At 39.1% G+C, this 18,693-nt stretch overlaps 1 protein-coding gene across 4 annotated transcripts in view; it reads right to left on the minus strand.

The window, feature by feature from the left end:
* The window catches only part of LOC126260928 (ubiquitin carboxyl-terminal hydrolase 47-like), a 155,854-nt gene that overhangs the window by 120,224 nt on the left and 16,937 nt on the right, over window positions 1-18,693 (minus strand). For all 4 annotated transcript variants that reach the window (XM_049958425.1, XM_049958427.1, XM_049958429.1 and 1 more), the window contains 2 exons: window positions 7,908-8,082; window positions 7,133-7,254 (listed from right to left, as the gene is read on the minus strand). In XM_049958425.1, coding sequence (XP_049814382.1) covers window positions 7,133-7,254; window positions 7,908-8,082 — 297 coding nt within the window. The remainder of the gene's footprint in view (window positions 1-7,132; window positions 7,255-7,907; window positions 8,083-18,693) is intronic.

The following is an 18,693-nucleotide window of genomic DNA, read 5'->3' on the forward strand; positions in this document are numbered from 1 at the left end:
TAACTCAAATAATCATACAGAATTAGCTGAAGCTGAGCATGAGGAAACAGGCATCTTAGGCATTGGCACAATGAATAACGTTCACATGAGGTTTAAGACAAACAACAGGTTTATTGAATTAACTAAAGTACTACAATGAGCATTGAAGTAATCTCCTTAATTAGTAGTTCTTAGTTCCACCCCTGATCCATGGAAGTCAAGAACACTACTGTTCAACAGAGTGCGACACCTAGAACAAAAATTGGGTGCAGCAGAAAGAGGAAAAACTGAATCAAAAAGTGATTAAAACAGTAACAGAGGGATGAAACAGCAATCTGTTCAAGGAAGTTGGATCAGGGAAGACCCAGATGTAGCTTACAGCAGAGACTTCCAACCCCCAACCACCTTGCACTTTTTCCCTAGGTAGATTAAAACCTTATAACTGAGAATAAAAACTACTTCCACGGAGAAAACTGAGAACCAGGTCCATCATTTGTGAATTGTCCACAAATATTATAGGCAATAAGTCCATACTCAGCTTGGAGTGCCAAAAGGAGGGTGCATTCCACCAAGATACGAACTACTGTCTGTAAGGCCCCATAACCAGAATAGTGGAGACCAAAGGGTGGCAAGAACAGCATCAATCAATAGGCTGGATACTACTCGTTAAGTCACTATATCTTGAAATGTAGTGAAGGGAAGCCCGTTTAAAAAAATGGAGGACTCTGCTAACGGTTATGGCCTCTGAAGTAAACACATTACATGTTCTGAACAGCGAACAGCATTCCATACTGGCAGGAGGTGTAAAAGCATATCATGTCTGAGCCACAGTTTTAGAGCTGTCGACGTAAAGGATGGCAGCACTCTGGAAGTCTTTAAGAGTGGACATAACAGATGCCAAAAGTTCATGGGGGCGACAGACTTTAGGACCTTAGAAGAGAGAGGTCCTAATCTGTGGCCTGGGCACCGTTTAATGGGGAGTGCACGAAAAACACAAGGAACACAGTCTAGGGAGGAGAGATGGAAACATTGGCAAAGGGAGCGAGGTACATTCCAACTGGTAATCCCACCCACTGGCAGCTATCAGGACAATGACACCCCTCATATGCAAAGAGAATGGGATACATGGGATGATCAGATAATGTCGAATGGCGATTGCTTAGGAGACCATGAGCTGATAATGTTGAATCTGAAGGAATCTTCCCACTTCGGCAAGTAGGCTTTCTACAGGACTACTCCAAAAAGCAGGCTAGACGTGTACCACAATGGTCAACTGGGTCTAACAGTTTCAAAGCTGAAGGAGCCACTGAGCCATAAACCCAGCAACCATAGTCCAGTCAAGTCGAACCTAATACCTGGTACACATGGACAAGAGTAACACGATATGCACCCCATATGTGTGGGCTGCCAAGTCAGATTTTTATCCAAAAGGAGGCCTAAGAAATGGGGTCCTGGGTACCCAAGTAGAGTTCCGGGTCACGATGGCCCATGGCGCAATGGAGGAAATGCATTACCAGCATCTTTCTATGAGAGAATTGGAAACCATGAGAACAGCCCATGCAGGGGCCCGCGAGATGGCACCTTTGAGCTGGTGCTGAGTAAACGCTACCAAGCAGGAGCTGTTGTGATGTGAGCGTGACTGATCATTATATCCACAGGATTTAGGTGTTCATATTTCCTCAGATAGGCCATCAATAGAGTTTTGTTCCTGGATTTATCGTTCTTTCTTGAAAACTGAGCAAAGCGGTGCATGTGGAGGGGTGATGTTCCACAGAGTTGAAAAACAAAGGTGGATGTTCACAAGGACTACCTACACTGAGTGATTGTCCACAACTGTCCTCTCTGAGATTGGACAAAGTGGTATCAATTCCTTTAAAATATGTAATTATGCTATGCATATTAATATTCTTATTAGACTAAGTTTCTATTAGTATAAAAGAGAAGAGCTTCATACAGTTAAGGATAGAAGAAGACCTAAAAATGAATTACAAAAAGGCAAAAATAATGTATAATCAACACCTTGAAAAGAAAAAAGCAGAAGTTAACAATGAAGTCATAGAATCAATTGACAAGTTTTTGTACTTAGTGTAGACAGCAGAATAAAGAAATTTAAGAAGAAAGATTCCCTCTAATTTATTAAACTATGTTACCAACATGTCTGAAACAGAAAGTTTGCAATCATCATATATCACCAATTTTCACTTAAGGTTGTGGCATACACTATGGGCAATTCTAGAAGTCGGTCAAGGGGTGGGCTAATTGGTGGGGGAGGGGGGGGGGGGTTAGGGATATGGAATATGGCTTAACAAAAGGAGAGTTGGGGTCCTCTACTGACAAATTAGTAAAATTTGGTGTTGCTTAAAGTAGTTTTTAGTAACTGTTTTGGAGTTCAGGGTAAAAAATTGTATTAATAAATAATAAGACACCTATTTTAAGTTAAATGATATTTATTGGTTTAGGTAGTAAGCTATTTGCTGCTCTTATTCATTTGTTAATATGTGTTTGGAATATATTGCAACCTATATTGCTACATAATTATAAAAAAGTGATTGAATCTGTTGGAGTAATATATTTGCTGATTTATTTAGTCATTTTATCCAGTGTAATATGATAGTCCATGGAGGGGGGGGGGGGAGGAGGAGAGGCTATAGACCCCATAGCCCCCCCCCCCTTTGCCACTGCACCTGGTATGCACTACTTCCACAAAAATCATTATTCAGGAACTGGTGGTTTCTCTGCAAACAATGAAGAGCTGCATGTAGAGAAAGAGAAACAAAACAATGCATCATGAGGAATGAACTGGTGAAGAAGACTTTAGTATGACAGTGAGGAGGCCAATGTGCAGTGACCAATTTTCATCCAAAGGGCTGTGTAAGTTCATTAGTCTGTCCAGAAAGGGAGGCCGGACTGCTACCTTCTGAACGGTCGGCAATGACAGAATCAAAGCGCAACCCCTGCAATTTTTCTCAAACAATTTTACAGAAACTGTTCAGTTAAAAAGAAAAAATATCATTTTGCCTTACTTGTAGCTTTATATGTCAGGGTCATTATGATGCACCCACCATCTTGTCAACAATTATAGTTATTGTGATATTTACGTGGAAGTAACAAACTACCTGAAATTCTAAAAAGTTTGCAATGAAAAATATGGGTTACTATGATTTTTTGTTTGATGCATATTACATAAGATGTTGCTGCATAAGAAATTTAGTTAACATATTGAATTTTTCATTACACTTGTGGGGAGGTCTCTGTCTGTCACCAATCTCAAGAAAATTGATCTGACGTAGCACACTCATTTGCTATCTGTGCCAGAAATAAAACTAGAGAGAAATATCCACAACATTCCTTTCATAAACAGTTTGAGATACTGAAATGAGATTTTGGCGGGCAATAGCACACAAAGAGAAGAGTATTTTGCCATACGGTTATTACGCAAAACTTCATTATCTAGCATTTCATTCCATTATTTGCAGACTTTTTTGATGAAAGAATGTAATTTTTAAGGGCCATCGACAGTTGGTGAAACAAGAAATGTTATGGGTTTTGGAACAACATAAGTGAAGACATTTATTTTGTACCAAGGATGTACTTTTTCATAAGATACTGACCTTCCTTTTCCTCAGTTCCTCACTTAATAAACCACTGTTTCCGAATTCTCTTGCAATTGCATCTGCATAACATGTTGTGAGGTGAGCCTGTGTGTAAACTCCACTGTGTTTTGGCAAAAGAAGCAAATTTTAACATGGCAACAAGAGTAATGCGTAGGTTGTATTCAAAAGTCCCAACTAGTGACAGGTCTCTGAAAGTTAGAAATGGTTAACAAGCCAGGTGTCAATAAATTGCATTTTTGGCAGAATTCTTTTTAGACACTATCTAAAGCAAAGGTGACAGATCAGATAGTTACCATGCAAGTGTGGGCACAGAGGGGACCCAGTTACTATTTACAAAAAATGTGAGTTTTGGCTTCAGTTTAGAATGGCACTTTCCCTCCAGCCCTCTGCATTTCCCCAACAGCGCCTGCCCGCAGTCCCACCACTACCACTCTCCCCACATGGGGCCCGCCATCTGTACATCTATCAGCCACAGTATTCTGCACAGACTCTACATGGCACAGACAAGTTTACTGTTGGGTTCCAAAAGACCAACATGGTAACCTAATGGAAGATGGTTATAGAAAACACAGAAGAGCACCATGGATTTATTGCTGAAGGTCGTAACTCTGAGGAAAGCATAAAGAACGCCTTAATCTGCTAGTGGATGTCAAATGCCTGACACTGCTGCTAAAATGGTGATGTATTACATAGTATGGTAAGAACAAAGTCAAATTTAACTAACTTTAAAACAGTAGATGAAAAGTTATGCATCTAAAAAGTGGAAAATTAAAATTTTGTCACTTGAAGCCTACAGTTGCATGCATACTCTGCAAGCCACCATATGTTGCACAGCGGAGAGTAGCCTGTACCACCACTAGTCATTTCCTTTCTTGTTCCACTCACAAATAGAGCGAGGGAAGAACAATTGTCTGTAATACTCATATGTGCCCTAATTTCTTGTATCTTGTCTTCATGGTCCTCATGGGAATTTATGATGCCAGCAGCAGAATGGTTCTACAGTTAGGTTAAAATGCTAATTCTCTGAATTTTCAGTGTTCCTCAAAAAGAATGTCACCTTCCCTCAGGGGTTCCCATTTGAGTTCCCAAAACGTCCGTAATACTTGCATGTTGTTGATATCTACCAGTAAACAAATCTATCAGCCCGCATCTGAACTTCAATTTCTTCCTTTAATCTGACGTGGTGCAGATCCAACTTAAGCAGTACCCCAGACTAGGTTACACTACCGTCCTATATGCAGTCTCCTTTACAGACGAACCACACTTTCCCACAACTCTCCCAATAACCCGAAGTCGATCATTTGCCATCCCTACCACAATCCTCATACAATCACTACATTTTGTATCACTCTGCAACAGTATGCTCAGATATTTAAACAACGGGACTGTGTCAAGTAGCATACTAATAATGCTAATTCAAAAATTAGAGGTTTGTTTTTCCTACTCATATGCACTAACTTACATTTTTCTACATTTAGATCTAGTTGCCATTCATCACACCAACTACAAATTTTGTTTATGTCATCTTGTATGCTCCTACAGTCACTCAACGGTGACACCTTCACATACTCCACAGCATCATCATCATCATCATCATCATACAGCCGCAGACTGCTGCCTCACCAACTAAATCCACAGTGTGACAAAAACTGACTCAACACTTTACACATCAGACTATGTAAAATTTTGTCAGTAGTATTAGGCTAGTAGAAAAATTGAGAAGAAAACTACTTAACTATCAACTTTTCTTTACTTCACTCTGCCTTGTAATAAAAGCACTATGGGGGCCAATAAGAATGACCATTTTAAACATCGGAAAGCTAAATTTTCTGAAAACAATGTCCATGTTAGTAAATGACAATGGTCTAATATGTGCCATGTTTTCTATAATACAAATTTATTATTACAAAATACCGTATTTATCCAAGTATAAGACACTTTTTTTAAAGAGGTTCCTTGAGAAAAATTTTGTTTTAACACATTCCGACTAACCAAAGTTAGAAACTTTTATTGATGAGGTATCTGCCTATGAGGTCACCATTACACCTATTCTAAACTTATGCCATTTATTGATTGCTACATTTTGATAATATAAGGAGAAATAAAGTAAAAAAAATTGTTTATATTAATTTTTATCTTCATTGTCTCTTTTGTTTGGCCTGTCGTCTGTGATATTACTATTTTGAATCATAATCATCATCCCAACAGGACAGCTGTCAAACTCTTATCTTTATTGTCACAAGTATTTGCCTGTTTCTTCAGAATATATTGCGAATTTTTTTTTTGTGCACATAGCGGATTTTGCTTCTATACTGCCAAGAGAATGTTACAATGTCTTTTGTTATGAAAACAATCATCTGCCCACTGCTCTCTCACTGGCTGTGTATAACCAGCAGCTGACACACCCCCTACTGTTTGTGTCACACCTCATAGTGAGCACTGACAACACTGCTGCAAGAAACCCATAAGTACGCCACTGGCCCCAGCCTAGACTTTTAGTACCTCCTGCAGAAATGTATACTACTGCTGAGTATTTGTCCAATTCGAAGTCAGTTCGATTCCAAGTGCAAATGTATTCAGGTAAACTGCAGTTTAAATATGGTAAATGTTCATAAAAAGCAAAAGTACACAGTATAGATTCCCATGGTTGCAGCAAGACAAAATTTGTTGCCCACTCACCGCTCCCCTCCCGACACTCCTAGTTCCCACTAAGCTCGTGGCACTGGTCCCCACTCAAGCCTTCAGTAGTGCTGTGCTTGAGCAACAGAGAAACACAGACAGCAATATCTTCTACTGCACAGGTCATATGAACCAACACCAACAAATTAATAAATAGAAAACTGCTATCATGATACAGCCAATTCTCAAACTTTCGTTCACCCCGTGACCTAGAGCCGCCTGCTGGTAATATCTCCACAGTGGGTCTTTCCACTATAATTTATTCTTGTGATAACAAATCCAGTGAGTTTAATGTGATTTGTTTCATATGTAACACATTTAATTCTGGATTAATTTTTCTTTCTCATTTCATCAGAATGTCACCATCTTCTTCTAAAACTGATTAAAGGCTGGTAATGTCACAACTCCACAACAAGAATAACATTTCCTCTTTAAATGCTTTGCATCCTGTAAAATAATTGTGCTAATCCTCGCACTCAGAATTTCAACAGAAAAAAAATGAGACTGCACAAAAGGTCTTACAAGTGAAACATTACACATAACAGCAAAGACAAAAACAATCTGCTGGAGCTTATAATCGTCAGCAAAGCCAATAGTATCTCTTTTAGATATTAGAAGTGAGAATTCTGTCAAAAGCAAACTAAAAGGATAATATACTAAACCAGTCTTGCAGAAAAAAATTGAAAACTGAGTTAAGAGAAGGTGTAAAAAATGTCTAGCTGTGGAGTATGAAGTGCACACACACTGAAATTTATTTTGAATTACTTTAACGGCAAAAAAAAAAAAAAAAAAAAAAAGACGTTTACACAACAAATGTCCCCTACAAAATGAAATGGGGAGGTGAAAAAATTATTTCTTACCACACTAGAATATGCCACAGCTGTTCCAAATGGCCTAACTGGTAATGGGATATCAAGAAATGTATCTTCTCGAGACTTTTCTGTTCCACACTCCAGGCACTTTACATAGTCTATCATTTTACCTGTAAATAAGTGAAAGATACAACTTTTGAAACAATTCACAGGTGAAATATATTTCCCAAACCACTATTTTGGAACAAAGTGGCAATTAAAATTCAAGAAGAACTATTCATCTTTGACAATCTTGGTCCATTATGCAATATCAGTATGTTAGTGTATCTCAGACCCAATGACAGAAATAACACAAGTAACTGAATCCGAAGTATAATTGAAAATGCTACTGTTAACTGAGTGTCAAAAGGTAAGGTTCCCAACTAAACAAAAATAATTTAATCTTTGATAAAATAACAAAATTCTGCAAATGTGCATGTATATGCTCACATTTCAAGTAAAGATTTTTGTGGAATGTATTCCATGCCTACATTTACTATCACACAACTCATTCAGCCTGTCATGGATTTGGGAATGCCTACCACACAAACATAAAGTTGAAATCTGAAGGTGAACTTCCTAGGTCTTAAAGGAAACTATTCACTCATTAATGATGACAGCTACAAAGACATGGAATTTACACATGAGCTGCTACTTTTATCAGGCAGCTGCTCTAATTATTAATATTGGGAATGAATAATCTCAAGATATTACAGATCTCAGAGATAATTATGCAGGGAATCTTGTACTTCGATTCCATATGCATAAATTACAAATCTCTTACCTTCATACAACCTGGATATGAGATCTGCTTGGTCAGTATTTTTGAATTTTTGTTCCAAGGCATCAAACATCACTCTGCAAAGCTCCTGTATATCATGCTGTTGCCACGAATCACTCGAATCCCAGCCAAAACTCCGAGTGAGTTCTGTTGTTTCTACAGCAGATTTCTTTGATGTCTGGAAATAATTTAGTTACATGTTTACATAAAGCAATCTTTATGTAATTATAATTGTTGTTAAGTCTGATATAGCTAAGCACAGTACATAATTTGCCCTGAATAAATGTAATGAAATGGTTGATGCAAGAGAAAAATAATGCAGTGAGGGAACAATAAATTCTTATGTTACCACTAAGAAATGCACATGATGGGAATGCAACCAATTATACCACAGTTTCTGCAAACATTGCTCCACAGCTTTCAAGAATTTGAAAAATGTCATGATATTTTTCATATACCACATTTACTTGCAATTTGTTGCAAATGAAGAACATTACAAGAGGAAGTGGAAGGATAGGTGACTATAGTTTAATGTTAAATCAACATTATCAGACACAGGGCACAAGCTCGAACTGAGGACACAAGTCTGCAGGGTCATTTCAAAGGAATCATCCCAGCATTTGCCTTAGGCTGGTTAGTCAGTTTCTTGTCCCACAGATCATTCGTATGATTAATCACAATGGAGTGGAATTTTGAGAAACTGTGGATTTGGTTGGGAATTTGAATTAAGTCCATCTCGAATGGGAGTCCACTGTCGAACTGTCGCATTACTCTGGGGGGGGGGGGGGGGGGTGGGGGGGGGGGGGGGGAAGAGAGAAAAGAAAATAGGAACACAGTGTCACCGCCCAGTTTATAGTGTAATTAATAAGGAGCGTTAAGAAAGCCACCTGAAATATTGTAATAGCAACCACAGCTGGTAGCCGCAGTGTGGTGACATGTTGGTCAGAGTAACTTTTATGTACAGTGAAACCGCTATTTTACATTTTCAAGGGGTCTATGCTAAAAAAACGTTAAATTGAGAAAAGTGTTGAATCGTTGAAAACTTTAAAACCACCAAAATACGAGCAAAAACATATGTAATTGGCATATATGATTAAAAATCATAATTTCTTGTCTCGTTCCTAGAGATGATGTAGCAGGTAATGTGAAAACAATAAAAGAAACAGTGTTGCCGATGATGCAAATGTTTACTGCCAGTGTCGACAATCAGAGACAAGAAACAATGTCCAAAACAGATATGATACACAATAGGAAATAATGTTTGCAACAGAAACATGTTTCCAGTGGCAGAGTTGACACAGCTTCACACTACCTTTTGCAATTGTGACATACTAGTAGGCTTTCGACTATTTACTTTTGAGACTGCTTGTGAACTGTGTGCATTTCGATTATTCATTTCCTTCATAGGGTGTGACATATGTGCGCAGTATGCCATTTCAAAGCAATGGCGCATTGAAAGTATATTACAAATACATCACACTTATCATTAAATGTCAATTAATAAAGCAACAACAATGTACAACTTCTAGAGATTATATAACTAATGCACAATACTAAATTCAGGTGAGAAACCGGCAATGTAATGGATAATGTCTGGATTAGCTGACTTAGAGGTTATAGGTTCACAACTCACTGCATGCCCATATTTTCTTAGCGGTGCTATCGTGCTCATTATGATTGTAACACAAAATGTTCTGCAATATTCGATGTTGTTAAACATTTCTGTCTGGTTAGAGAATGAAGAATAAAGTAAATACTTGCCTGTTTATTTCCAAATGTGTGGTAAATCCGGCGTGTATTGTTAGACAGAAACCTAAGAGTACGGCTTACATTCCTGCAGGTTAAATGAACAGTAATAAAATTTGTATTGCTCTGTCACAAATACATCACGGTTTATTTCCAAATATGTGGCGATTTTCGAGTGCATGGTTAGGCAGGAATCTAAGAGGAGAGCTTAAATTGCTGTAAGTGAAACGACGAGCAATAACATTCATATTCTACCTTGTCACAAATATTTCGCATGTCCTGCAATCACAAACATATTCCACTAAGAGTTATTGCTACAACTGAGATTCTCCTGTCATTGCCACACCCATGAACGTCAACTACAAACTATAGCAATCAACAAATCTATAGTCTTGTTCCTGGTCCCTATCACAGTGCCACCAGGTTATGATTACATCAGTTCCTACAAAAAGTAGTGTGAAACTTACTTGATTCATCACCACTGTGCAATGAAAATAAACGTTGCAAATTGTATTGGCAATGAGGATAGTGGATTATGTCAGCATTTCCTCTCTCACGTCCTCCCTCTCCACAATGGCAGAAATATTCCTTTAACTCTGCCATCACCCACAGTACAAACCGTCTGTCTTTTCTACCACTGATAATTCATTTAGTCATATTAAATGTCAATAGGAAGAAAATGGGATGAAGTAAAGCAATACATCAAGTAAGAACTTAGAATCGAGTAAATCTTACTAGGAAGAAAAGTAAAAAAAGGGACTTTTGGCATGTATCTTATGGAATTTTCACAGGGTCAAAGAATTTATGGTGCAGAATCACAAAAAACATAAAATCAGATAACATAAAATCGAAGTTTCACTATAGAAGGATTGTGAGATGGGCTAGCTGCACTCAGTGGAAAACTACATCGCACAGCGGGTCAATGTCACCACAGGGCAAAACTCTTGTTATGGGCTACATTACTGGGTACCAAATTTTGGTGTAACAAAACCACACCTGAGCTGTATAAACAGGTATGAATTTTGTGGGACAGGCACTTGGAGGTCCAGCAGCACCACCAAGACGTCAGGGCCATGCTGGACATTAAGATGACTGGGCAGCAGCAGCAGCTGCTGCTGCTGCTGCTGCCATGGGATCAAAACCAGATTGGGCTAGTTGCCACCAGTACCAAGTTCCTTGTGGAGCTTGATGTCACAGTGCTCCTGACCTGCCATATGAGCCAGCCGCCATTCGACTCCTATCAGTAGGCAACAGGTCGAGTCCTGCACACAGCAGTTTCGACATGCCACTGCAGTGAATGCACATGGGGTCCAGACGTAAGGAGAGGCCATTCCCCAGAGGAACTACTCCATCACAGTACAACATGCAGCACCACTAACGTCATGGCTGCGGCCTATACGGCTGCCGGCTGTCCTCCGGCCTGTTATCAGCATCGCAAGGTGCCTATGCGGGCATTTCCTTGCTGGACAGAAGCAGCCATCCATAAGCCAGTGACAGGCACGATCAACGGAGTGAGGCGTGTCTGCTTCATGCTTTCAGTCAGCAGTGTAGCCACAGGGCATTTTGGCCTGTTCTCACCACCACTCACCTTACCAAATGCAGCCACACTCTTCAGCTTAGTAACAATTTTCTGTATATTTAATTTGTTTCACATTCAATTTTATTTTGTGGAGAGGATGAATACGTTATATACGATGTTCACACACAAAATTCTTCTTTTAAATAATGACAACAATAGGATAATTTCAGACAAAGCTAGTGCTGACCAATGTGGTACCTAACATACTACAATAACTATATTGATAGAAAAATTTGTAGTAGTTGTTATTCTACCACATGAGAAAACGCAAGTCAGTTATGCAGATGCAGGAAACCGGAGATGCAAGAACTTTTCATTGCTTTGTTAAAACATATGGTGTACTATGTGGCATTCACATTTCTTTATTAATACACATTATGTACAATGTAGCACACTTATTACTAAAGGGATCTTCAGGTAGACCACCACACTAAATAAGTTATCTGGTAAGAGATCAGAGAGACAAAGAACTTTAAAAGGGTGGGGAATGTTTCCACTAATGAAACTAACAAAATATTAACATTACAGGAAATAGTTACCCTTTCACGAATAGTAAACAGGCCCTATCCATTTACATAAAGAAGTTCACCACATTTTATACAAAATACTATGCTGGCAATAGTGTTTCAGTGAAAAATTCTGTAAATTGCATGTTTATTTGTGATACACGGTGTGACACTGATCTTTACGCGCGTGTGTGTGTGTGTGTGTGTGTGTGTGTGTGTGAGAGAGAGAGAGAGAGAGAGAGAGAGAGAGAGAGAGAGAGAGATTTTTTATACATTGCTGAAGAACTGCATTAGTATTTTCATACAATGTGAAAGCAAATCAAATCTCTCACTTTCCACAGTTATCAACACTAATATCTTCACAAGTAAAACTGCTTACTGCCAAGGTTCCTATAGAGTCATCCTTTTCTGAACTTATGGGCAACAGCACATTCTACGACTGTTCAGAGGTGAACCAAAAGTATGAATGCAATCCATGCAGTAAGAGTCAGATCTATACATGCTTGATTCTGGAACGTGGAAGAGAGCTGCTAAAGCAGTGTACAGCCCTTGCACTCAGCAATGGCACATGATTGTCTGCAGACTGGAAGATAATGGCTGTAAAATATATATTGGAAACTAATGAGTTTGATGTGTCTTGAAGCCTGAAAGAGTTTTACTCAGGCACATCAATGTGAAAGACTCAAGAGACAGAAACACTGGCGACTAAGAGAATGTAAGGAATACAAAATGTGAGCCATACCTAAGACCAAAAGAGGGAAAGGACTGTTTACTAACAGTATGTATTTTCTGTTTACAAGTTTAGTAGAATGATACATGTGTAGATAATGAAGTATTATCAATTAACTCAGCTGATAGTCCAAGCAAAAATTTTGTCAACTGTATTTCACTTAGTCATTTTTTATGAACATACATATTTATCAATGTTACATAACATGCATGAAAACATCTGGCATTGACTGTATTTCTCCAACAATGAATAAAGCTGATAAATATTTGCAATCACACAGTGTAATGTTAGTGTCACAATCTTGTTTTAAATACTTTCCACTAAATTTATGAACTACACATTTTAATAATATTTATTATGTTTTAAAAGTAGATGTATGTGTCTTTTATAACTACTTATATTATGTTCTGTTTCTTTCTCATGAACTGAAGATCAACAGGAGAATATGTAATGCCTCTGAAGACCGAGCTGTCCAGAGTACCTGGTCCCCAGCTGCAAATGTGCCAAAGCCCATCACTCCTCGGAAAAAGGTGGACTACTGTCTGGAAAGCTCTGTTCAGTATTGTGTGCAAAGATCCATTATTTTCTAATAAGTAAGTGGTATATTTTATTCTTCTGCTGATATACATGAATTCTGTTCTGTTATGAAGCTGAGGTGGTTGAGTCAAAATATGAATGTAGGCATGTGCTGGTCTCAAGTTGACAATATTTATTTCCATGCAGCTAAATATTATCTCAGTTTTATTAATCTTACATGAATTGTAATGGAACAATTTAGTTATATTTTTTACAAGATGTGAAAACGAAGCTTCTACAGAGAATGTTAAATAAAGAGTGACAATTCGTTTTTTGAAGAATGTGAATATATTTCACGAGAGGACAGAGTTTGTTTGCTGTGTTACTGTACATATACACAGTCTGTGTATATCAGAGGCAGATATTCAAGTTAATTGAAGCCAGCATATACAGCAGAAGTACTGTCATCATCCCTGCTTTTCTCCTACCAACTATTTCCTCTTGTGTTTGTAAACATAACTGCAACAATTTTTTAGTTAATTTAGAAGAGATTTGGATAGAAGCAGAGGGAATACACATAATGACATTATTGGGCTTCCTTGACAAACAATGACTGTTTTATGTGCTATACGAAACACAGTCAATAAATAATTAAATAATGTTAACACTACGAAAGAAATGGGATGATCACTGCCTGGATTAATGTTAACTTTTTGACATCACTGGCTGGATTACTGTTAAGCCTTTAACTGCTGTGGATGAGTTAACTCATCACGCTATACCACTCACCAGCCACTGAGGACATGTTTAAACGCAGGCCCTGGGTTTTCCTGATGTGCTACTGATATGTTTACTCATCTCATTCTGCCGACCTCCTCCTGCTGAGGACAGGTTGCTTCTCGGTTTATAAAAAAAAGTTTTGAATATTTATCATACAAAACACATGCCTCTTTGCAGACTACCATTAACAAAAAACCTCATTTTAACATCTTGAAATGTTTATGAAATATAATGATTGTTATGACCACGATTCCCGATGCGCAGGAATGGAAATGGCCAGGTCTCACGCAACCATTCACTGGATATAAAAACCAGTAACTTAAGAGCGAAATGAGATATTGTTCTGCTCTCAATTTAAAATAAAATTTTGATAGCTCATCTACATTTCCTACACAGTAAATGTATAAGGTAAAACAAACCATATGTAAAGCTTACACAATGTGTTTTTTAACTCTGTAAACCTCAAAATTTCATGCAATGTTTTATTTCACTTGATGCAGTGCAGAAAAAAAATCAAATTTTTTCACCAAACTGTTTTCTTAAAATCAGATGATATGTATTTCATAGCAGTTTGGACACTGTCTCTCAGCGCATGAAGCAGCATTTGGTGAGAAGTACACAACAATAAAGCTGTGCCCAGCAAGGAATGCAAAGAGCACATCTGTAGCACCAAAAAGGTTAATACAGAACTATGTTGTTGGTTTTTTGCTCATATGGCCAAAGTGAAAAATCATTGCCTCCTGTAAAGGATGGAAATTATTGTTGTAACTAATAAAATATGCCGAATGCTTATTGAAATAACATTTCAATCTGAAATATTTATCACCTCTAATAACTTTTAACTTTCATTTCCTGAGATTTGTGTCACTTCAGGACACAACTGTATTTACAACAGAAACACTTTCAGCAGTAGAAAGCTAGCAGAAAATAATATTAACTGATATGTTGTTGTTTGTTGTTGTGGTCTTCAGTCCTGGGACTGGTTTGATGCAGCTCTCCATGCCAATCTATCCTGTGCAAGCTCCATCTCCCAGTACCTACTGCAACCTACATCCTTCTAAATCTGCTTAGTGTATTCATCTCTTGGTCTCCCTCAACGATTTTTACCCTCCACGCTGCCCTCCAATGCTAAATTTGTGATCCCTTGATGCCTCAGGACATGTCCTACCAATCGATCCCTTCTTCTAGTCAAGTTGTGCCACAAACTTCTCCTCTCCCCAATCCTATTCAATACCTCCTCAGTAGTTACATGATCTACCCACCTAATCTTCAACATTCTTCTGTAGCACCACATTTTGAAAGCTTCTATTCCCTTCTTTTCCAAACTATTTATTGTCCATGTTTCACTTCCATAGATGGCTACACTCCATACAAATACTTTCAGAAACAACTTCCTGATACTTAAATCTATACTCGATGTTAACAAATTTCTCTTCTTCAGAAACGCTTTAATTGCCATTGCCAGTCTACATTTTATATCTTCTCTACTTCGACCATCATCAGTTATTTTGCTCCCCAAATAGCAAAACTCCTTTACTACTTTAAGTGTCTCATTTCCTAATCTAATTCCCTTAGCATCACCCGACTTAATTCGACTACATTCCATTATCCTTGTTTTGCTTTTGTTGATGTTCATCTTATATCCTCCTTTCAAGACACCATCCATTCCGTTCAACTGCTCTTCCTTGTCCTTTGCTGTCTCTGACAGAATTACAATGTCATTGGTGAACCTCAAAGTTTTTATTTCTTCTCCATTTTTATTTTGTTTCCTTTACTGCTTGCTCAATATACAGATTGAATAACATCGGGGAGAGGCTAGAACCTTGTCTCACTCCCTTCCCAACCACTACTTCCCTTTCATGTCCCTCGACTCTTATAACTGCCATCTGGTTTCTGTACAAATTGTAAATAGCCTTTCGCTCCCTGTATTTTACCCCTGCCACCTTTAGAATTTGAAAGAGAGTATTCGAGTCAACATTGTCAAAAGCTTTCTCTAAGTCTACAAATGCTAGAAACGTAGGTTTGCCTTTCCTTAAACTTTCTTCTATGGTAAGTCGTAAGGTCAGTATTGCCTCATGTGTTCCAACATTTCTACGGAATCCAAACTGATCTTCCCCGAGGTCGGCTTCTACCAGTTTTTCCATTCGTCTGTAAATAATTCGCATTAGTGTTTTGCAGCTGTGACTTATTAAACTGATAGTTCGGTAATTTTCACATCTGTCAACACCTGCTTTTTTTGGGATTGGAATTATTATATTCTGCTAGAAGTCTGAGGGTATTTCGCCTGTCTCGTACATGGTACTGATATGGTCACCATAAATCTAAATTGTCATTTACAAACTGTTAGACATGGTAGTAAATTACCACTGAAAATTCCTTGATATGGAGACCACGAAGAGGCTTTTGCTGCTGCCACTGTCACAAGAATGAATGTGCCATGTTACTCAGAGTGGTGGGAGCACCTGGCCTGAGGAGCAACCTAACATGAAATGATGAGCTACAGTACATATTGTACTGTATGTGGGTTTGTATGTTACGAAAACATGGTAAATGTTTAGCTGAATGGGTAGTAGCAACAGAGAAATGTGGCAGAAGTGGTGAAATGGTCTGTGGCAGTTTTTCCTCCTCCAATTACAGACTATTAGTTTGGTAATGAAGTATTCTGTGTAGCAATGAATGGAAACTCCAGGATGTAAAAACAATTTGTAACTGCATCAATTTGATAATGCTCCTGTTCAAAAACTGAGGAACATAACATCAAAGTTCAAAGAAAATCAGATGTGTTTGCTAGACCTGCTCATTAAAGGAATCAACTTTAGCCAGATCCTGTATATTTCTGATGAACTACAGGATATGCTATATGCATAACAGTTCTATAATATACGGCTAGTATTATTTATCAATCTTCTGGAAAAATGGAAACAGATTCCACTTTCACTGTGTTAGAATGGAGTCGAAACCTTCCTCTTAGATCCTGCATTAGCGTCACAACACTAATAAAAGTGTAAGTGTGTGTGTGTGTGTGTGTGTGTGTGTGTGTGTGTGTGTGTGTGTGTGTGTGTGTGTGTGTGTGTGTGTGTGTGTTGGAGAGGGGGGGGGGGCGGGGACACGTGCATGTGAAGGGGAGTCTGTAAATGGTAATCTCAGCAAATACTATTCAGGCAGCTCTGATGGTTATCTCTGTGTCTATCCTCCTCTGGACTTTGTTCCATGTAACTGCTAGTTCAGTCGAATTTATCACTACATTATAAACCTGCTTTTACAACCCGAAATTACTGTTTTCCCTCGGTTTATGACTTTTTTTAACGCTCCTGTCAAAATTCCTATGTCCACAATGTTATCTCATACCCGATTTTGCGTCAACATATTTGTAAGTTTCCCACGATTTGAGCTTTATGAAGAAATCTTCAGGGAGAAAAATATTGATGTAAAATGACACTGGCATGACGTTGGCTGTCAAGTATTGGTTGGTTGGTTAGTTTGTTTAAAAGAGAGAGTCCCTTGTTCCCAGTAAAATAATTACACAACGGAAAGAAGAAAAGAAAGGAGACGTACAGCACAATAACAAGAGAAAGGAAGGACCAGAACAACAACAGAAGACCAATCAACACTACTGTGGACAAAAACAGAAAAAGAAAACCATCAAGAGAAGCAACAAACAGGGAGAAGGGGTAAAAACAATAGAGCAGATGACCATGGCTGCCAACCACGAGAATAAAAAGGAAAAGCCAGCCACTCTGTGACACATTAAAACATCCACCCTAAAAGCATTAGAGTGGAAAACACAAAGGGACAAAGGACATGCACTAAAACTTATATAGAATGATAAAACCCACCATAGCGTATAAAACGTAAAACTAAATTAGCCGATGAGGCGTTGTCTAATAAAATTAATGGCAACAAGTCCGGTAACTGAAGAGTCCATCACAGGGCAGCCAAAGAAGGACAGCTCACCAAGATAAGGGCCACTGTCAGCTGGGCACTGCACCGACACTGAGGTGGGGTCATCACGGCGCAGGAGGTAGCCGTGTGTCACCCAAGCATGACCAATACGGAGCCGGCAGAGAACCACAGAGTCCCAGGGAGAGGCCCCGCATGGAGGACTGCCACACATTAGTAGTCTCCTTAATGGCACACAGTTCGTTGTGCGTGCTGAGGTTATGCCATTTCGTCTCCCAAAGCCAAAAAACCTTGCGGCGTAGTACTGAACGTGGGTCAGTTGCAGAGAAGCCAATCTCCATAAGGGGTCTCCATGTAGCCTGTATGGCCAGCCTGTCGGCAAGTTCGTTGCCTGGGATTCCGACATGACCTGGTGTCCAGACACAGAGTCAGTACACAGAAGAAACACATCCCCAGCGCACGAACGGATGCGCTCAAGAACACAAGATATAGCCACCAGCTCAGCAGTGAAAACACTGCTGCAATCAGGCAAGGAATGCTGTTCAATATGTCCTCCATGGACATACACGAAGCCAACGTGAGCATCAGCCGCTTCGTGGCCTCAGTCCTTGTAAAGAATCAAGAGGAAGTGGCAGCGGAGAGCTGCAGGGTTAACTGAGTCCTTGGAGGCGGGGGGGGGGGGGGGGGGGGGGTTCAATGAGGACATCAGAGGTGATAGTTTCCCAGTCTGCCTTGTTTAAAGCCCATCTGGGCAGGTGTCCGTGGGCCTGACGCCAGGGCAGTGACAGAAAGATGAGGAAGTGGTCACTACCACACAGGTCATCATGTTCTCTCCAGTGGATAGGTGGGAGAAGTCCAGGGCTACAAATTGATAAATCAATAACCGAGTAACTACCTCGAGCCACACTGAAATGTTTGGCGGCACCAGTAGTTAAGAGGCAGATGTCGAACTGAGACAGTAAAGATTTGACATCTCTGCCTCAGCCAGTAGGCACGGTGCCACCTCATAAGGGGTTATGGGTGTTAAAATCT

The sequence above is a fragment of the Schistocerca nitens genome, chromosome 5 (genome assembly GCF_023898315.1).
Source record: "Schistocerca nitens isolate TAMUIC-IGC-003100 chromosome 5, iqSchNite1.1, whole genome shotgun sequence".
In the NCBI taxonomy this organism is placed as follows: Eukaryota; Metazoa; Arthropoda; class Insecta; order Orthoptera; family Acrididae; genus Schistocerca; species Schistocerca nitens.